The sequence below is a fragment of the Balaenoptera borealis genome (genome assembly GCF_965194805.1).
Source record: "Balaenoptera borealis genome assembly, chromosome: 4".
NCBI classification, from domain to species: Eukaryota; Metazoa; Chordata; class Mammalia; order Artiodactyla; family Balaenopteridae; genus Balaenoptera; species Balaenoptera borealis.
This window is the reverse complement of record NC_138861.1, coordinates 130,284,722-130,306,586: the sequence shown is the minus strand read 5'-3', so window position 1 is coordinate 130,306,586 and position 21,865 is coordinate 130,284,722. Positions and strand designations below refer to the sequence as shown.

General features: G+C 39.9%; 1 protein-coding gene and 1 long non-coding RNA gene across 3 annotated transcripts in view; one reads left to right on the top strand and one right to left on the bottom strand.

The window, feature by feature from the left end:
• Positions 1 to 21,865, top strand: part of NDNF (neuron derived neurotrophic factor) — a 46,984-nt gene that overhangs the window by 10,937 nt on the left and 14,182 nt on the right. The window contains exon 2 of one of the 2 annotated variants that reach the window (XM_082389658.1): positions 17,386 to 17,573. In XM_082389658.1, coding sequence (XP_082245784.1) covers positions 17,386 to 17,573 — 188 coding nt within the window. Of the gene's footprint in view, positions 1 to 17,297; positions 17,574 to 21,865 lie in introns of those variants that run through there. The other variant, XM_082389659.1, reaches the window with a different exon arrangement.
• The window catches only part of LOC309627634, a 1,075,643-nt gene continuing 1,062,321 nt past the window's right edge, over positions 8,544 to 21,865 (bottom strand). The window contains exon 2 of the long non-coding RNA XR_014243877.1: positions 8,544 to 11,204. This is a non-coding gene — a long non-coding RNA (uncharacterized lncRNA). The remainder of the gene's footprint in view (positions 11,205 to 21,865) is intronic.

Here is a 21,865-nt window from a genome sequence, read left to right as displayed (position 1 = left end):
AAAACCTGTATCTTTTGCCATTGAATAAAATTTTGCAACTAGTTGGGTAGCTGGATTATAGTATTTGTAAATAAATAGAGCCTTCTTTACTTTAAAAAGATCATTCATGTCTACGATTTTTTAATCTTATAACAATCCTGGGAATAATTGTCTTGATTTTGTAGATGAGGAAACTGAGACTCAAAGAGATTGAGACTTGCTCAAAGAACAAAAGCCGATAATTGTTTGGTCAGAACTTCTCCAACCCAGATCTTCTTACTCTAAGTCCAGTGATTGTTTTCTATTTTAAATAGAAATTTTGGCAGCCTTTTAACTGTCCCCAAACTTGAATAAATAAATTAATACATACATAAAAATTACATGACAGGGGGAGAATGGATAAGAATAAAGAACAAACCAAAAACTAAATTCAAGTTTTTGTAAAAACATTCAATCCTGAATTGATAGGAGCCCAAGATGTGGGAATAGTCACCTGAGACACTGAGACAGGAGACAGGAGGGTGAGACAGAGAAAGACAGGAGAGAATCTCTAAATTACTAAATTGTCAGGAACCAGTGTCCTTGGAGAATATTATCTCATCTCTCCAAAGACATGGCTCTAAGTTTATAGTTTGTTTTTGGCCTTGGATTTTAAGGCCAAACAGTTTGAAAACTTTAACCTATTTCTTTTTACAAGAAAAACATACTCGTGTGCCCCCCTTTTTTCTGGAAATAAGAATAATCTAGGGTTAAACCATTTTGACTCTTTAAGGTCCCTGGTATATCTATCTCACTCATCTCTCTTTCGATTACATTATCGTGAGTACAGTTATTTCTAAATCGCTGTTTGATCTTGTCCTGGGCTTTGGCACCGGAGGCCCCTTCAAATCCTCTTTGGTAGCAGACAGGCTTTAATGCTGTCATATCAAAACAACTGCCAGGGGAGAGGAAGGAGTAAAGCTTCAGGACCATCAGATATTTGGGAAAATATGGGATTGGGTCCATGGAATCAAATGCCCCTTCCTAGTCTATGGTATTTATTATTCTATGGTAATAATAAATAATTTCTTCTTGATAGCATTTATTTACTAGGACTGTATTTGCCAACTCCAGTATGTATCACTATATGAACAAATTAGAAACTTTGGTATAACTTTGAATCTTCTCACAATTTCCCAAATGGTAAATGGTCCACTAGTCCATTATTGGGCTTTAAGATAAACCTAGACATATTCCCCAAAGGGAATAAACCTGCCTGTCATTCTTTTTTTTAATTTAAAGGTGGTAGAGAAAAGAGAAAGCTGTGAAATTGTGTGGATATAATAATAGTTCTCGAGTTAAGAGGAAGAGAGGATGTGGACAACCTCTATTTCACCCATGCTTCTCCCTAAATAGATGTTTAAAATGTTAAACTTTGGTAATGAATGAAAATTAGAAATCAGAAAGTCCAAACAATGAAAATCTTGGAGATGAAAATCATAGTGCTGCTCTTACCGGATAATAGGATTGGAAGAGTCAGAGCTACTCAAGGTACGGTCCCTGAACTATCAGCACCTGCATCTCCAGGGAGCTTGTTGGAAAGGATGAGTCTCAGGGCCCACCCCAGACCTTTGGAATCAGAATCTGCATTTTACCAGGGAGGCTGGGTGATGTGTGTGCATAATGAGGTTTGAGAAGCACTAGTCTGTACCACTCCTATTCTCTGATCAGAATGTATCCCAACCAAACATATTTTACATGTTTGCAGAAGACAGAGGCCCTCCTGAGTAATGCGCTATGTTATTCTTACCAGGACATTCTTGTGTTCTTAAGGACAAAAGAAATGCATCCTTACACGAAGTCCTTGCACTGCCTAGCACACACCATCTGTCCGTGGCAGCCACACCAGCAGATGTCTGTGATGTGCACCTCAAAAGATTAAAGCTATTCTTCCCAACTTTTTAGGTTTCACACAGTAACTATTATAAGTCTAGTGCCCATAAAATTGTCAAAAGCATCCGTAACTTATTTCCTGTTTAGCTTGTATTATCTCTTGTGAAGCAGATTCCATAAATCAGCAGCAACAGTCAATTTTATTATTTTCATTTCCCTTTATTCGTTACACACTCGCGAAACATCATGGGCATCTGCTAGGGGCTGGGTTCCGTGATCAGCATATCACTGTTGTAGAGAGAGCATGTGTCCTTGCCACCCTGGGGGGGGGGGGGGTGGGAGGTCTCAAGAATACGGACAAAGAATTCAGAATGGTTTGCAATAGAAGTAGGAGCATGGAACATTTAGTGCACAACTAAATTTCTCTGTGGCTGTAGATGCTGGAGTCTTGAAGAATGAGTGGGACTTTGCCACCAGAGAGGGGACAGTGGCATCCTGGCAAAGGAGGTGGCAGCTCCTCCGCGTGCTGGGGATGTGAGCAGCGTGCGGGGAAGTTGTAGGAAGTGAGTTCGTAGAGTGAGGAGGGACCTAAAGGACCTCGCATGCATGACCTTCATTCTGTACTTCATGGGAAGCCTCTGACTTTTTTTTTTTAAGCAGGAGAGTGAAACAGATTCCATTTATAAAGGGGACAGTACAGTGCTGTGCGGAACGATAGAGCAAAGATGCAGGAAATGAGTGTGAGAACAGTCGGGAGATGTGGTAAGTGGACACTTTGAGGCGTTGGCCATTTGGATAGAGAAGAGAGAGCAACTTTGAGAGAAGATGCAGCAGGGAGATTGTCAGGACTTGACGGGTAATGGGACACGGGGATCAAAAAAATCAGATAACGTTGAGGTTCTAGTTTAGCAGCTGGCAGGACCGGGCTGCTGAGGTAATACTAACGTGCACTGATTTCAAGGTAGCCCTTCAGCAGCCTCACCAGGAGCTACTGTGCCATTTCAGACAACAAACATGGAAACCAAGGCTCAGAGCAGTTCCGCTTACTTCATCCGCCCACGGTGGCAATGGTACGCGGGGGTCCCGACAGAGGAAGGAACCCAGATGCAGATTCGAGCCTGACTCCTGAGTCTGGCTTGGCGAGGCCAGCCCTGAGCCACTCCACACCGTTGAGGGTTAGATGCCTGGGAAAGGAAGGAAAATGGGTCTGGAGCTAGCAATCAGCCTTGAGGGTTTGGCCAATAACCACCCCCAACTGCCTTGCACAGTTCAGAACATTTAGGGATTTTTCTGATGGGAGACATTTCTGATTACCTTACTCTTTCCTATAAGCTTCTTGAAAACAGTATAATTAAGCAAATATTTATTTAGTGCCTACTTTGTGCAAGAACTAAAAAAGTCTATGCAGGGGATCTAAAGAGTAAAAAAGTAATCTTTGTCTAAGGGGCACTTTCTTGAGTAAACTCATGTTATGTAAGCCTCCTGAAGAGCTTTTTTTTAGGGATGAGAAAAAATATAAAAATAGCTATAATTCAAGTGAGATCAAGTACAGAAGAATCAAAGTCTCTGGTTTCACCGGAGGGCTGTGATTCTGCCTTGTCCGCCTCTGATGTCCCCAGGGAACTTACAATAGGCACTTAATAAACACTAGCTCATTTACTGACAGTGTACAGAGAGAGTTCAGATAACAAACCATCTAAGTAAACACCACACTGCTGCAATCCTATTAAGAATCTCCCTGGGGAAAGTCAGGCAGCATCCTTCCTCTGTCAGAACACCTCCTACTTTTTAAACTGCGCCTTTGCCCTTCAGTTTAATGGCTGTATCAGAGAAATCCTTATTTTACTGAGTCCCAGTCTCCTTCCCTGTAATGCCATGGCAACCACTGGGACTTGCTGGGCTGGCCAGAGGGCTTCTAATCCCTCTTTTATCTGCTAAGGGGCCTTAAAAATATTTGGTGTCACCCTTCCTCGCACCCCCTGGGTTTAACATTGGCCAGTCGTCCCCCACCTGATGTGATTGTCACAGGCCTCAGTGCCTGTCTTCTGGTCCCCAAGGCTTGCCAGCGTGGAGGCAAAGCCTCTTGGTTGCTGAGGGTCGCAGTTAATGCACAGGTGAGGCAGATTCCCGGGTGTGAAGCCCAGGAGATGAAATAGGTCCTTCCCCTCTGTCTTCCTCAGTTTCCTCATCTGTAAAAGGTCCCTTCTAGTCCCAACATTCTGTGTCTTGCCATGGCTTATTTTCTCCCTTCAAGCCCCTGCTGAAATGTCACTTCCTCCGAGAGGTCTTCCCTGACCACTCAGCCTAGAATCGCTCTGTCCCCCGAGCTCGGCCCTCCCTGTGGCTCCCCTCCAGCCTCGTCACCGGTTTCACTTTCGTCGTAGTGCTACTGCTCTCTGGAATCAGTATGTGTAGTTATTTACTTATCCATCATCTCTCTCCTACCCGCCGAAGTGTAAGCTTTGCAAACATGAGAACCTTGTGCACACGTCTTGGTCACTACTGTATTTCTAGATCTCAAGCAGTGCCTGGTACAGAGGAAGTGCCCAAAACTGTTTGTTGAATCAGCCAATGAGATCTGCAATTCCATCATGCTTGCTGTCCTAAAAAAAAGTTTCTGTTGTCATTGCCTTGTGGATGAGTATCGCTTTTTATTACATCACTAGAAGCTTGGTTATAAAACATTTCTTTGATCAAAACTTATGGAAGATGCAGCCCATGTGTTCAGCAGACATAGCTGGCAGAATTACCAAAGCAAGTTTTTTTTTTTTAATTTATTTATTTTATTTATTTATTTTTGGCTGCGTTGGGTCTTTGTTGCAGCGCGCGGGCTTTCTCTAATTGTGGCGAGCAGGGGCTACTCATTGCGGCGTGCGGGCTTCTCTTGTTGCGGAGCACAGGCTCTAGGTGCGCGGGCTTCAGTAGCTGCAGCACGTGGGCTCAGTAGTTGTGGCTCGTGGGCTCTAGAGCACAGGCTCTGTAGCTGTGGCTCATGGGCTTTGTTGCTCCGCAGCATGTGGGATCTTCCCGGACCAGGGCTCGAACCCGTGTCCCCTGCATTGGCAGGCGGATTCTTAACCACTGTGCCACCAAGGAAGCCCCCAAAGCAAGTTGTAAAACCAGGTTTGTCCTGAGAACAGGAATATCTTTGAACTTGAATAATTTAAGTACCTGATTTTGTTAGTAGGGTGAATAGAACTAAAAAAGCCTTTTAGATTTTGAAGTTCCTTTGAGAAGGTAGTATGTCCGCCCTGAGATAGATGGAAAGGACATAAATAGACAAGGTTGTTGCTGATGGATGAGTGAAGAGATTGATCACTTTTTAGAATCTTTTGTTCCTGCTACAGTATTTTGCTCTTGTCTTTTAGTTTTATCCTTGCTGTCACTAACACACAAAACCAGTAATGATCTCATTTCAGAAGATGTAGTGATTATTCAGTTTGGCCCATTGGTCAGTCAATATTTAGTGAACACTTAATTTGTGTATTACAAAACATCTGAAATGACTGCTAATTTTTCTCCCTTAGACTCTTATCTTTCAGAGCTGGGTGTCTGTCCTAATGACCCTGCCGAGGTCACATCTTTGCTTTCTCTGCTGCTTTTTCCTGCCTGTTGGTGCGCTCGCGGCCTGCCGCTCCCTTGCCCACGCCTGTGTAGTCAACCTCCATCTCATATTATCCCCCTGTCTTGGGATTCCTCTCGTGGTGCTGCTCGCCAGAAAAGTGCCTGGTAGCCTCCGCTATGTGACATTTGGCAGGTGTGGGTTCATCAGAAAGTTCGTGAGTTTTATCTAGCCTCTCCATTGGGACATAGCTTATAAAGGGGTCTGATCATATATGCCAAATGGCAGTGGTTTCCTGTCAAATTTTCTTCATAACTTCTGTATCTGTCTCTCTTAGTTTCTTGCTCACTTACCACAAACAACCCCTTACCAGAACTTTTGACAAATTAGTTGACCTCATGCATCCTTTCCTTTGAAGCAACTACTGGGGTGTGTGTGTGTGTGTTGCCTTTCCCCAGTATGTCTCACCACCTTCCCTGTATCCAGCAGATCCCATTTCCCACCCTGACAACTGAACTCCTGCTACTTCCCACCTTGGCCTGCGCGCCTTTATGTTTCTCATAACACGAAGAGAACACCTTTCCTCTTTTCTCCTCTTTTCTAATACTTTATCCAGTATAAGAATTAGCTTTGAAAAACTGCATCAAGATGGCCAGCAGCTCAAAAACTTATTTGATGCCAGCTGGAAACTCTGCTTGACTAATCTCATTTCCCTCTGTTTTCTTCCATCTCTTCATTACTTATGTTTTGTCGTTTTATTGTACCTGTGTTCGTATAATCAAGGTGTTATCTTTGATTCCTCTCTTTTCCTCACTTCTTACCTCCAACTCACCTGCACGCTCTGGTGACCCTGCCTGTACAACATATCCCCAGTCTCTTCACTACTGTCCATCTCTGCCACGAGGTTTAAGCCGTCAGCACGTCTACCGTGGACAGCTGTAGTAGCCTTGCCTTCATCTGATCTTTTTGCTTGTACAGAGATGAGCTTGGTTTTTGCTTTGACAATGATCCCTTCCCTAAAATCCATTTTCTACACAGTAGACAGAGTTACACCGAAAAACCATGGGCCAGATCACGGTCCTGGCCTGCTTAAAGGGCTTTCCATCACACTCAGGATAGAATCCTAACTCCTTCATATGGTTTGCACGGCTGTGTGTGATCTACCCTTTGACCTCCACTCTCCCCTTCACCCACTCTGTTCCACACTGATAGCCTTTCCTCTCCGTAGTACCCCAGGCCTACTGCCAACTCAGGGCCTTTGCACCTGCTGTTTCTCTGCAGGAATGCTCTTTTCCCTGCCATTTGTTTCACTGCTTCCTTTCCTTCATATCTCAGAGTAAATGTCATTTTCTCCAAGAAATCTTCTCTAAATATACCATCTAGAGTGGCCCTCACCACACTATCTTTCACACAGGCTTCTTTTAATTCTCTGCATAGCAATGACTACCAGCCAATAGTGCTTTCTTACTTATGCATCTGTGTCTTGCTATCACCCCCATGAGAACATGGATTCATGAGATCATCCCTGTCCCCAGAAGAGGGCCTTGCATGTAGCAAGGACTCATTACATATATGTTAAGTAATAAAATAGTGAATGAGTGATACGGACATGATTGGACTCTGGTGTCTGGGTTGTGTAACCTTGTCTTTATGAGTAGATTATAAATTCCTAGGATATTTCTTTTGAGCCCTTATATCACCCACTTCAGTTTAGAATATGGAGTCAGTGCTTGGAAAATTCTTATTCTCTTGATTTTTAGCTCTTTTGACCATATTTAGTTTTTGGTATCCTAAGAAATCTATGGAGTATCTTACTGAAAAGTTCCCTTCTTGAATAAAATAACTGTAAAAATATCAAATCTATAATTGATATACTATAGTCCCAACCTCCAGGAGGTCTACAACAACTCACCTCCAGTGTTTTAACGATTATTTCCAAGAAAGTAGAATTGGGTTTACTTGCCAGTAGAATTTCACATTAATATTCTTCTGTGGTGTTACCATGGTTGTGGAAACCCTTTCTCAAGGTTAACCTACAACAGTAGCCATTCAATACATGAAATGGATGTACATGTTTCCGTAAAGGTAGGTTGATTTTTCTTTACTTCTGTCCTAAACCTGTTATTTCTTATCTTAGAATTAGATACAGAGGAACCCAAGTTGCATTGTGTCCTTGAGGAACTTAGTTTCTGCCCTATGCTACCAGCTTTTGTAAGAGACAGGCTGAACTAACCCTAGACTCAGGGGCTCACAGCTACAGGGTACCCTGGAGAACACCTGGGCCAACAAGCCATCAACATGAATAGTTCTCCTGCCTACAGTGGAAGTGTCTTGACTCTCAGTCTGTGAATTTTCCACTGAACCATGCTTCTTGACCTTGGGGGTGGCGGGAGACTTTGTGTGGAAAAGAACAGTGATCTTCGAAAAAGTAGCTTGTCTTGAGGAAATATTTGTCCTTGCCTCTGGAGTCTTTCTCTGTGATCTTAGGGACATGATGTGAAATTTTAAGGACCCTCTTCAGAATGCAGTTCCCTGCTGATCTCTCTTTACCTCTGCCTAAGAATATTTTCTTCCTTACTTCTAACTAGACCATAAATACCTCAAGAGGAGAGGATGTCTTGTGTTACTGGCACACTGTTCTGTGTCCAGCACATGGAGGGGGCTCAATTGACATTTGTTTACTGATGCAGTTCTACTTCTCTGCCTCAACTCCCTGACCTCCCCCACCTCCATCTCCCTTCACCAAATCTAGTTCATTCTTCTCCCTTCTTCCCACTTCCACTCTGAGTCCCATTCTGTCCTCACCAGCTCTTGGTGATTCTTCACTCCAACTCTGTTAAGCACTTATTATCTCAGCTACCCTTTTCCTCTTGGTATGTGTTAGCTTACATTGGAGGGCACTTTTATGCATGATTAATGTCCGCTCGACTCTATGGTAAACAGTGGGACGGTATGGATGTGTATTCAATATTGTTTTACTCTCAGTGTATTTTTAGCGTGTTTCACACAGCAGGGACTCTGCTGACCATGACAATTCGCTTTTGAGGCTGATATGTGCTGCTGTTAGATGCTGCTGGTACATTGCCATGTTCCATCTTAGCTAGGTTTCTGTTGAGGATGGCGTGTGTCATTTATTAACTGCTTTGGAGAACATTGCACAGGAAGTCATTTCCATTTTGTTGCAGATCAACAGGAAATAAGGCTTAGTTGCCAAACTAAAGTAAGAAAAGCAACCGAGCATATTCCTCCTCCCTTAGGGGCTTTCATTATTCCAGGAATCATTAGCTTCTCCTAAGACGGTGGAAATGAGCCCAGGTATCTCAGTTGCACCTACAGAGGAAATTTGGATAGGAGGGGGATATTCAGTATCTTGTTCCAGCTTTATTTTGCATTATCTTCTAAATTGCTTTTGAATGTATCATATCTTCGAATCACCTAACTAACAGATACATTTTAGGTGATCTACTCCTTCCTTTAGTAAAATGAGTCTGGCTTCCTGAATCAAAGACTACTCTCTATCTGTAGTACATTTATTTTGGCCATTTCTATTGTTCATTATTCTTTCCATTGGCATTAATTATGGTAGGAATACAGGGTCACTTCCTTTAAAACCTTATCCTCTTTCAAGCTGTTCGTATTATGTAGGCTTGGCCATCTTTTAAAATTAGAGTGCCCTAGCCTTGGCCCTGCTGTGAACTGCACACCATGAGGATCAGAGGGAAGGGGATGACAGAATGGAAACTTTATTCAGATCTTTGGCATGTTTTAATTTTACATTGCTTTTTCATACTAATTTAATTTCCTTCCAGAATGAAAGTTGGCAATCATTTAGAGAAGTAGTAGAGGAGGTTGGAATCATTGCAGCTGAAATGCCTGTGAAGGTCCCTAATCCATAGATTATTGACATAATGAACTCTAAAACCCTTAATAATCATTCCACTCTGCAATGACAGCCTGCATTTAGAGAGCTTTAGCCTATGTGTTCTGTGCCCAATACTGGCTCTGCTCTGTTGGGCTATAGGCGTTAGAAATATTGCAGCTCACCCAGCTCGGGCAGGAAACCACTCCTTAGCGCAGACCAGAAGCTCTTGACTTCTACCTGCTTCTTTCACCCTTTTCAACTATGGAAACATACCAAACCACAGAATGCTCTATTTCCCTCAAATTTGCAACCATAGTAAAGCCTATTTGTATATTTATAGGAAGAACCAACTAATTTCAGTTAACATTTTCACTGTTTGCAGAAGACAGCAGAACAAAACGACTTCTGGGAATTCAGCTTTTTTCATTTTCTTCTGCCTTGAGGGAATCTATAGGTCCAGGCTGGGCATTCTACTGCGTCAAGTGCATAGACAGACCCCACGCCCCCCCCACCTCTCCTTGCTCACAGATCACGTCCTGGCAGGCACGGGGGCCATGCCCCTGACCAAGGCTACATTTTTTTTTTCTTTACAGCTAGATCAGATGCTTCAGATTTATTATCAAATGTGACATGGATGATTCAAACAAAAACAAATGCCCTTAAGTTTAAAAATAGAAGTTAAAAGACTAAATATTTGCACTTAAAAAGGAAAAGAAAATAACAGAAATCTCTGCGGCAGACCATTCCTTGAAATTATCCTCACTAAATTATAATCATGCACTTTCCACTCTCTGTAATTAAACATTAGATTTTATTTATTCCAGATGCATTTGTCTCAAGTAAATTCAGAATGCCCCATCCTTCTTTTTGGTCATTGTAAGTTTATTTCATGTTTGTGGCCTACACACGATTGGGCGCATTGGATAGTTTTTAAGTGCATCTTAATGACTCTATGAATTTTCTTTTTAATTGTATGCTATGTGTGGCCTGTTTATCCTGATGAATCTGATCTTATTAAGTTTTATACCATGTAATGTCTATAGGAGCTTGATGACACTTTTTACAAATACATTCACATGTCCTACAAGGAATTTGCAGGATCTTGGTGGTTGGTGGTAAAGGGATGGAGGAATTTGCTTTGATCATATTAATCACAGGTAGGTAGAGCTGTTGGCTGCTGTTCTGAGGAAACTACAGAACTGAGAAAGGTTGCAGTGCCTTAATTTATATGACATCTTCTATTCAGAGAGCCTTGGAAGTTCCATGAAAACCATAAAGAACGTTTTATTTACCAGCCTTGCAAATTTCTTAGATTAGTGAAATAATGTAACTAAACAGCAGTCTATAAATATTAAAGGCAAGCATTTTAATGGTTTGAAATATTCCCTACTCTTAAGACAAGAGTCTCAATTAGGATTTGTGGTTAAATTCATTTAATACATATTTCAAAGTAAAAAAAAATTAACCAGATTTATTTACTTACTATCATTGTTTACACAGTTTCAAATAATAAATTTTTATTTTCACTAAGTGAATCAGTGGATTAACCAAGATGATAAGTTGACTATGTAACTGAAGATAAATTTTGCAAAATGACGGTAGGAGAGCTGCTGCTGACTCCCTGGGGAAAGTTTTATTTGCTTTTAGGCCTATTGTGGTTTTTTTGTGGTGATAGAGGTCATCCTGGGTGGTTAGTTGGTACACTGATAAATTATTCCAGGCCCCTTTAATATTTTTTCTTGCTTACCATTTGACCATTTTACAATTCTCAAGCATTTCCACAGGTTTGTGGGAAAAGGATGTGCCAGGTCAGTTTGACTGTTTAAAAGCCATGTAGAATAAAAAGTTCGGGCTTCCCTAGTGGTGCAGTGGTTAAGAATCCACCTGCCAATGCAGGGGACACGGGTTCGAGCCCTGGTCCGGGAAGATCTCACGTGCTGCAGAGCAACTAAGCCCGCAAGCCACAACTACTGAGCCCAAGTGCCACAGCTACTGAAGCCCGCGCACCTAGAGCCCGTGCTCTGCAACAAGAGAAGCCACCGCAATGAGAAGCCCGTGCACCACAATGAAGAGTAGCCCCCGCTCGTCGCAACTAGAGAAAGCCCGCGCGCAGCAACGAAGACCCAACGCAGCCAAAAATAAAAATAAATGAAACAAATAAATTAAAAAAAAAAAAAGGTCAAGTTAATGCTGAAAATAAAGTCTTAGAATTATTTATGTGTTTTCAGTTACCCATTAGCTGCTCTACTCCCTACCCATTTTGGGACAATACAAATGCTTTATATCTCTACATTGGCATTTTGTTTATAACTGGTCTTCAATTCACCCACCGCGGTCCACGCTCCTCCACGCTCTCTCTTTGGGGTAGGGCAGCAGAGGGCCCAGCAGGGGAGGAGGCGAATGGGAGAAGCAGCTCCAGCCGTCACAGTCCTCAAACATTCAAAAGCAGCCCCCCTCCACCCTCCTGGAGCTGTAGTGTTCACTCGCTCACCAGAGAGTGGGCAGCAAGTATAAAAATAAAATTGTATATATAAAAGGTTCTTTTAGAACCATTGCTCATGTACCTTTAACATCATAATTGGATCCATATAGTGTGTCTAACTAGCTTGAATTTAAATATCTGTGTGTGTGTGTGTGTGTGTGTGTGTGTGTGTGTATAGTCTAAACTAATAATAGTTTAGTTTATTAGTTAAACTAATAAACTTTAATAATATTTAAAGTTATTTACTTTTCAGTGCCCAAACCTCTCTCTACCTTTCCAGGTATAGAATACATTGTTCATCTCATTGGACAATTATATTTCAAAACAATTTCTCCTTTTAATCTAAGACACATTGGCATTCCAAAGGATAAAACTACCTCATATCTCCAATAATCTAGATTCCCAATAATCTAGATTAAAGTTTGAGGTATATCAAATCATTAGGTCATTTTTCTTTTCTCACTTCAGTTTTGGTAGGATAGGAAGGAATGTTCAAATATGGGGAAGGCCTCTGACAATATGAACAATCTCAGAGTTTTAGATTAGCATCTATGAACATGATTCACCAGAACTTTTCAATCGAAACAGTCAAAGTCAGTCTTCTCAGTAATAGGATAAAACCACCTAGTTTTTCTGGGCTGAAAATCATTGTGCAACCAAGTTGATTGATCTGCCTAGCAAAATAAAAATATTTGGAACCATCCTAGCAACTTTCTACTTCTGTTGGAACTAGACCCTTGACTGTAGACAGATAGCAAGATTTCTTGCTGTGCAGACACATTTCCTAGATTATCCACAAGATGCCAATGACAGAAGTAATAACGCTGAATGAGAAGTTTTACTTTAAATTTTAAACCTAGATAAGCTCTAGATACCTAGAAGTAACAAAAAGAAATGAGAGGAAAAGTTATGCCATTAGAGGGCACTTTTGTAATCTTAGAAGAAAAGTCTGTTCTTATAGACTGGATTACCCAAGGCTTATTCTTAAGCAGAATGTATTTTCAGTTGTTTATTTAAAAGTGACTAATTCTTAAGCTAAGAGAGAACATTTTTTTGGTAGGGAAAAAAATCTGTAAAATTCCATCCTTTAAACAATACTTACATAAAGCTTTAAATTTGAATAAGTGAATATAAATTGCAAAAACATGCACAATATATCTGCATAATAGTTTTTTGATTAGCCATATTCAATGCTGCTTTTAAGTACATCTTGTTAAAAAAATGCTGCCTGTAACCTGATCAAATTGAACAAATTATTAGGTTTCCCTAAAAACTGAGTATGTTTTTCCCCAGCAATACATGACTGTTATTAGATAACATTTTGAAAACAATAATCCTACAGAATATAAAGTCCTGTGTTTGGGGAATCATACTAATTTTTTCCAGTTTTATCGAAAAATAATTGACATACATCACTGGATAAGTTTAAGGCATATATCCTGATGGTTTGATTTACGTACATTGTGAGATGGTTACCACAATAAGTTCAGTTAACACCCAGCTTCTCCTGTAGATACAATAAAAAGAAAAGGGATCATACTAATTTTAAACACTTTTCTGAAAAGTGTCTGTTTTGCCCATAGTTGATGTGGCAATTTAAATAGCTAAAATTGTTTCAGAAACAGAAAGTGTGACCTGATAGAATTTTAGCTGAGGATATATGATTTTTTTTTTTTTAAAGAAAGCAAAAGATAGTTTAGTCTGTTCCCTATTGGTGATTATCTAAATAAAAATGTCTACCTGAGCCAGTAAAGTCCATAAGCCAGTAAAATAATTTAACAAGTAAAATCTTAGTGTCAATAACTGTGAAGAGTATGAGATTTTACCCTCCTTGCAAGCTAACAAGTTAGCCTGCCGTAGTTTCACGGATGTTAGATGGCATGAGACTCCTGGGTCAGCGACCAAGGACTTTATTACACAGAACAATAGCAGAAGCCACAGATCCACAGCGGCAGCACTTTCTCCCACTGCCTGACCCCCCAATTCTCGTAGGGTGATGCAAAGAGGGCCTGATGGCATCAGCCCATAGAGCGGGGTTTATTATAAGAGAGCAGCCCTGAGCTTAGGGAACCCAGATTTTTATAATGGGTAGTAATCATGCCTGCTCTTTGCTCCAGAAGCTTTATCTTCCAAGGCTGTTTACTACACAAACATCCTTGAAAAGATAATCTGGAACAAAGGCAGTCAGTTCTTCTTCTCCCCACATATGCACAAACAAGCACAGAAACCCATGGAGAATTGTCTTTTTAACACTTAACTCTGCATAATCCTATCATCTGAAGTTGTTCACTTTACTAAATATTACATGGCTAAGTAGCTCACGTGGGGGAATATATAATAATCATATTTACCACATTCCTGATAGTTTATATTTCTTATATCATATTGTATTCACTATGTGTTCTTACGCATCCAAGCCTCAGTTTGATCATTTTTGAGATGAGATGAGATAAATAATAGGGCCTACATCATAGGCTTGTTGCTGGCATTCATGAGATAATAGATATGAAGCACTTAGAAGAGTGCAGCACATACACAACAAATTTATTAATATTGTTATTAACTCAAAATTCATCTCTTTTTATTAGCTGATTTAATAAAGAGAAAGTTCCTCCCACAGGCAGCTGAGGATGCTGGGAAAATTCCCACCAGTCATAACTTGCTAGCTCTCTAACTCTGGGGCTGACCTAAATATCCCAAATACCCAGGGGCATTGGGCGGCTTGTCCTGTTCAGCTGTGCTGTGGTACTGTGCAATTGACAGCTTTGAGGGCAAATATGGGGCTAATGAGAGAAGGCTGCCCTTGAGTGGTTCTAGGGCAAATACGCCCAAGTATCTCACACTCAAGTGCTGCCATGGCATGTTTGCTCTAAGTTCCTAATAAATATGGAAAGCCAAATTCTAACCATTTCTAAAGAGACATATTTTATTATCTGGCCTCTTCTGCTCTCAGGAGGTAAACTTTCAGAGACGCTACTACAAAGTAAACTGAATGTGTTTTATTATGCTGAAATAGTAAGTATTTCTTTATAGGGGCGGCATATCAAATTCTATTCAGATTTTCCATTTCTGTTAGCTACAGGATGAAGGGCATCAGAGGAGAGGGACTGAGGGTCGTGAGTGGAGGTCCCATTCAGTTTACTCCACCATGTCCCTATTTGTTTTTTTATAAATTTACTTATTTATTTTATTTTTGGCTGTGTTGGGTCCTCTCTGCTGCGCACAGGCTTTCTCTAGTTGTGGCGAGTGAGTGGGGGCTACTCTTCGTTGCGGCGCGCGGGCCCCTCACTGCGGTGGCCTCTCCCACTGCAGAGCATGGGCTCCAGGCGCACGGGCTTCAGTGGTTGTGGCTCTCGGGCTCTACAGCACAGACTCAGCAGCTGTGGCCCATGGGCTTAGTTGCTCTGCGGCATGTGGGATCTTCCTGGACCAGGGATCGAACCGTGACCCCTTCACTGGCAGGCAGATTCCTAACCACTGTGCCACCAGGGAAGCACCCCCTATTTGTTTTGAATAGGTTCACTAAGCTTTGATTTTTGATCCCCCCAGCCATCTTTTGTAGATATAACCTTTGTTTGCTGTTAGTAACTCCCATGAGCTCTTGTTTATATCCCCAACTTTCCTTGGATTCCACCTTGACAATCACCTGGATATCTGAGGGACAGGTTATTTAATGAAACTCAAAGAGGCCTGGTCTTATTCCTAAACTGCTAGCTATTTGGGAAGAAGATTTTAGTGTTCAGTCTCAGAATCATCATTTGTTTTCAGAGTTTAGAGGTCATCCATCCAAACCCTTCACAAAATTGAGGTCCAGAATTTTAAGTGAATTGCCTAAGATTACACTTCTAGTTAGGAGCTGAAACTAAAAAGTCAAGTTTCTTAGCTCTCAGTCAAATTCTCATTCAATGGCAATACAATTGAGAAATAAGGATGGAAATAAATGTTTGGGCTCTGTAGTCAGATTCACTTGGGTTTATATCCTTTCTCTGCTTATGTTAAAGGAGGTTGATACTTATATAAGAATAGCACCTACTTCACAAGGTTATTGTGAATATTAAATGCAACTTAGCACCGTGTTTTGCACATAGTAACTCCTAATTACTGCAGATATTTATATGGAAAATTGCAGAGCACATGGCAGAAAGCAAATTTTGAAAAAGTAAGTTAAAGGAACTTTCTGAGCAAGCTCACTGGGAAAAATTACTTCTCAAACTCTCATAGAAAAAAGAAAAGCTTATTCCCTTCAAAAAAATATTTTCAGTTGTATGAATCTATTTTTGGTAGCACTCAAAGAAAAACTAAAGTCAAGTGATGGTTTAAGTAGAGGTGACCTCATAGCTATAGCAATGACTATTTAGAAATAAAACTGGCATTCTCTTCATTTCAAATTATAGCAAATATTTGCATTTGACGTTCTCACTATTTAAAGTACTTCAATGTAAAAACACTATATTTCCCTAATGCTTGAATTCCCTGATGTACGTTGTCAAAGAGATAAGGGAAAACAACTCCTTACCTAGTTTTTTCTGTGAGGAAAACAGGCACCAAATCCTCAAAGGAAGCAAAGCCTTTCATTAGCACTTGAGGTGAAAAGAACTCGCCTACCTGCGGCTTCCTGTTGGGAAAGGGAAACATGTAGAAGATGGTGTCCTTGAAAACATCCCTACAGCAAGGTGCCCTAGAGAATGATCCATGATTGCTTATAGGATTTTTTATGAAAGTCAGTGATAAATGCCAAAATGTAACTCAATGAAAACTGGAGTGGTAAATATATAACTCTGCTGGAGGTTAAGACAAATGACCTAAGTATAGAACTTTCCAATGGTCTTTTTTTTTTTTTTTGGCTGCACCGCAGGGCATGTGGGATTTTAGTTCCCCAACCAGGGATGGAACCCTCACCCCCTGCATTGGAAGCGTGGAGTCTTAAGCACCGGACCACCAGGGAAGTCCCCAGTGGTCTTTCTTGATTTGAAGTGGGAATCCAGGCCCACTTTTTAATATGGTAAAAGTTTATATATAAGTGTTGTGTTGAAGAGTCTGGTAAATCTGTAATATTAGACACTGGCAAATAACTCACCTCGGGATTTTGGACAAATTGCTTATCCTATAAGAAAGTTAAACTTTATAATCTCTTAAAATCTCTGATTTATGAAAATCTGATTTGCAGAATAATTCTATATATGATCCTTCGTCAAATTTTGAGGAAGAAGAAAAGTAACTGTGTAGTGGTAATTTTCTGGCTCTCAGTGGGTCTCTGTGACGTATGTTATGGTTCAAGCTTTGAGACATTTGTATGGAGATGTCTACAATGACCATATTGGCTTCTGCCATAACGAAGGGGGGCCTTTTCTCTCCGAATACCCGAGGAAGTTAATGCACCAAGAGTCCTTTTGTTTCAAAATCTTTTTAATATCTGAAACTCTGGTGAATTCATTATCGACTTGTTGAAATACTTTGAAAAAAAAAAGAACTGGAAAGTTGCCTTGAAGCTCATGTGCATGTATCCAAAATACATAATACAGCTCTTTCTGTCAAAACCAAATAGTGTGAACCCTTCAGAAAGTTCGCAAGTTGCCCAAGTGTTTTGCCTGTAAAATTAATGTCAGCAATTCTTTTTGTTGCCCCAAGATGGTGCCTCTCCACTGGTGTATGCTGTGGTTGCTGTTACCACTCAGCTCCAGGACCCAGAAGCTACCCACCCGAGACGAGGAGCTCTTTCAGATGCAAATTCGGGACAAGGCGTTTTTTCATGATTCGTCAGTAATTCCAGATGGAGCTGAAATGAGCAGTTATCTCTTTAGAGACACACCTAAAAGGTATTCTCCCTGCAGTATTTCCTTTATCGATAAGCTCAGAAAGGGTGTCTCTGAAAAAGAAAGTGACCTTTTAGACTTAGTTTAGGTAATTTGCAATCAACCTCTGGATAGCATTGCCTATTTTTCTCTAAGTAAGAAAATGAAATGGCAGTGCAACATCTAGTCGTTAGACATCTCTTTGATTCTCGCTGATTGTGATCTTTTGGGTGGAGAGAGAAGTCCTTGCATGTCTAACGTTTTGGAATGATCATTTTCTTTTCTTCGGGATGGTAGGAAATTTCTAAGAATGACTCTACAGGATTAATGAAATTAATTGAACACATATGATCCTTCAAGGGTTTGCATTGGCTTGTAAGGATAATATTTCTTTGATCAATATGATTGGTTCTGAAAGCATCAAACAAAACAGAGATAAAAACTGGCCTCTCGCTATCTGCACTCCAACATCAACATATTGAACTCACATAATGCTTCTAAGTATTTTGGCCTTTAAAACTTACATATATCAACATATCATATCAATCAATCAATCAATCATATAAACTAATTATATTTAAAGTTACTTACTTTGCAGTACCCAAACTCCTCTTTATCATATTTCAAAAACAGTTTCTCCTTTTAACCTAGGGCACCTTGGCATTCCAAAGGATAAAACTATGTCATATCATCAGTAATCCATTTTCTAAAGATTGAGGTGTATCAAATTATTGTCGTCTTTCTCTTGTCACTTCGGTTTTAATTGACAATAAGAATGGAACGTGGTGCTCCTCTTCCACTGAATGGCACAGACATGTTACCATCCGGTCAGTCTGTGTGAGAGTAGATAATCAGTTTTCATATTTTGACGGGTGTGACCTATTGTTTGGGTATCATTTCAGCACCATCTGAATGAAATTATTTGTTTGCATGAATGTAATAGATTAGGAACTGATTTGTCAGTAATATATAAAATAATTATGACTCTTTCAATGACATTCATAAGAGTGAAGGCACAAAATGCAAGGATGATTACACTAAAGGAACTTGATGTCTTGGTATTTACAGAGACTTAGTCTGTGAAAACAAGGAAGGGTAGAGGAGGCAGTTTTAACGATTCAAATTAGTCTTAAATATCAGCTGAATTCATGCCGAACCATTTTGCTTGTCATATTCTTTTGTCTCTTGAAACTTTTGAGTGAATCCAAATTTTTCTTTAAAAATTACTTTGATTTCCCAAATGTACTTGTGCACTGCTTTGCAGTGTTCTTTAAAATACAGCATTCCTCATTAGGTAATCATTTCACTTAATCAAATAAATGGTTTATCTTTGATCTTCCAGTCTCTTAAAAATTAAATAAGTTTTGGTTCTAAGCGCTGTCTTAAAATTACATTTCTTTTTCTTTGAAGCAACATGTTTTTATTATAAGACATTTCAAAACAACACATGCTCCTTTCCTCCTTCTGTTTTTATTTCTTTCATTTGTTCATTCTTTTGGGTTTTTTTCCCCCCCACAAATCATGATTGGAGACTTTGATATCTACATTTGGATGCAATGTTAACAATAGTTAAATAAAGAGTTGTGGCCACAGTCATTTCTAGGGGTAAAATATGTGATGGGAGAACACACATAGACATTGTTGATATTACAACTACAGATGAAATTCCAGATAAAGTTTGGAAGCAGAGAATAGCAAAAGAAAACAAATTCATTAATTATTCTTATGTTTATACATAAATTCCAAAGTCTAAATGGTTCATGAAGTGTTTATCCCTCAACTCTGGCCTTATAATTTGGAGCATATTTATCACATTTCTATCTCCCTCACTAGCCAGTAAATACCTGGCGCTCATAGATCGTGCCCTATCATCTCTGATTGCAGCTGCCTTCCACCAGTGCACTGTGCATGGTAGACAGTAAATGTTTGTCAAATTGTTAAAGTTTATTCAGATTGTCTTTTATCCCTAATCATAAGTGCTTCCATATGAAAATATTGACTTAGAGGGACTCTCTGATGTTTTCTATGTATAATGATTACCCTGTGGAATGCAAGCATTGTTTTCTCTGTTATTGGTTGCTTATGGCCGGTATTAAAGTTACTAAGACAAAGTTGCATACTTTGGGAAATAAACTACTTTCTTGATTGAAATGAGAACAGAAGATAATAGATGAACATGCACATTGATTTCAGCACTGGTTAGCTCTGCTACCCACATAAAAACCAAAAACAAACAAAACTAAGAAGTTTTGAATACTTTTAAAATTACACGATGCTAAATAAATTATTTTGTCTTACCTAATTGTTTGTAATGTTCATAGGTTCAGTCATGTTTATGTGGTTAATATCACCTATGCAACCTGGCCAAAGGAACAAAATTCTACTCTCCAAAAGTTGACTGAATTTGAAAATTAAACCATCTGACACCTGTCTTTAGGGATGCTTAAGTCCATAAAATTTCCATACAGTAAAGAGTGCAATCATCTAGTTATTTTGTTTGGATGATTGTCTAACTTTACTATATTCCAAACAAGCTTTTTTGCTTTTATAGGATCTTCACTTTATTTGTCCTTCCACAGCCCTATTTCCACCCTCCAGCTCCTAATTCATCTTGGAATAGTGAAGGGGGGAAAGCACACGTATTTGCATTCAGATTCAGTATCTTCAGGTAGAAACAGACTAAGTGTAGGTATCCTAAGGCTAGAATAAGGTAGGTGTTATGATTCTTGGGTTCTGTTTATTCATTTAGTAATGCATTCATTAAGAAAAGTTTATCAAGTACCTTCTACATGCAGAAATCTGTGCTAAATGCTGAGAATAAAATGACATGGAAAATGAACCCTAAGTGGGCCTTTGTTGGGAAAATGACATTAATCGAATAATAATATAAATATATAGTCACAAATTGCAATAGGTGCCCAAAGTGAAAAGTATAGGACACTCGGAGTATGTGAGAGAACCTGAGCCAGAACAGTAAGAGAAGGCATCCCTGAAGAAGTGACATTTAAATATTAATAAGGGCGTGTACATCAACTATATTTCAATTTTAAAATTATTTATTTATTTATTTACAAATATTAGTAAGGACTAAGGGGTGTATTTCAGGCAGAGCAAACAACATCCCACTTGATGATATGACATCATGATATGGCTCAAAGAAGCCCTACGTGGTTCAAGCAGAGAAAGCAAAAGGGATAATGACATGACAGTGAGGTAGGCGGAGGCCCCACTGCTGGGGAAGTTGTAGACTCTCTGAACAATTAAGGACTTTTCCTCAAAAGTGAAAAGCTAAACTTATTCATTAATTAATTAAACAAATATTTATTAATAATTATTTTAGTCTCTAAGTCTTCATCAATGAACCAAATGCCCTGCCCTCTTGTAGCTTTCATTCTAGTTGGGGGAGGTGGGAAAATAAAAAAAATAAACAAAGGTATATATAATACATCAGGTAGTGATAAGTGCTTTGAAGAAAAATGAAGAGGAGTAGAAGAGCTTCACGGGTAGGAAGGTGATATCTTACATAAGGGGTCAGAGTCGGTCTATGGCGAGATGGTGACCGACTCTAGAGAAGAGAGTTGACGCAGTGACTGAGCACGTAAGGTCAACAGCTGGAAGATGAGCATCTCAGCTGGAGGAACAGCAAGTTCAGAGGCCCTGAGGCAAGAGTGTGCCATAGTCATTCCACAGAGAGCAAGGAGCTGAGTAAAGAAGGGAGAGAATAGAGGAGACAAGTTTAGAGATTTGGTTGGGCACGCAAATCATTGCAAGTTCTGAATGAGACAAGAAGCTCCTGGAGGGTTTGCAGCGAGTGTGTTCAGACTTAGGTGTACATGGGCAACTCCTCCTGGAAGGAGGTAAATAAACTAAGGGGGTCAAAGTGGAAACAAGACCAGTCAGAAGGCTATTGCAATGCTCAGACAAGAAAAACTGGTGGCTTGATCTGGTGGTAACAGGGAAAGTGGAACAAAGTGATGGACTCTGGGTATATTTTAAAGATGAAGCCAAAAAAAAAAATAATGACTGCTGATTCAGTGTATGTGGAGTGGAAGAGTAAGAAAAAGTCAAGAGTGACTCTAAAACGTTTGTCCTGAGCAACTGGAAGGTTAGGGCTGTCATTTACTGAGTAGAGACAGACTGCAGGAGAAGTTGGTTTGGCGAGAGAATGAGAAGTTTGGATTAGACATCTTAAGTTTGAAATTTTCAGTAATATCTGAAGGAAGATGGCGAGAAGATAGTTGTCTCTAAAATTTAGCTAAGAGTTCAGGCTGACAATTTAAATTGGGGAATCATTAAAATAGAAGAGGTTAAAGCTG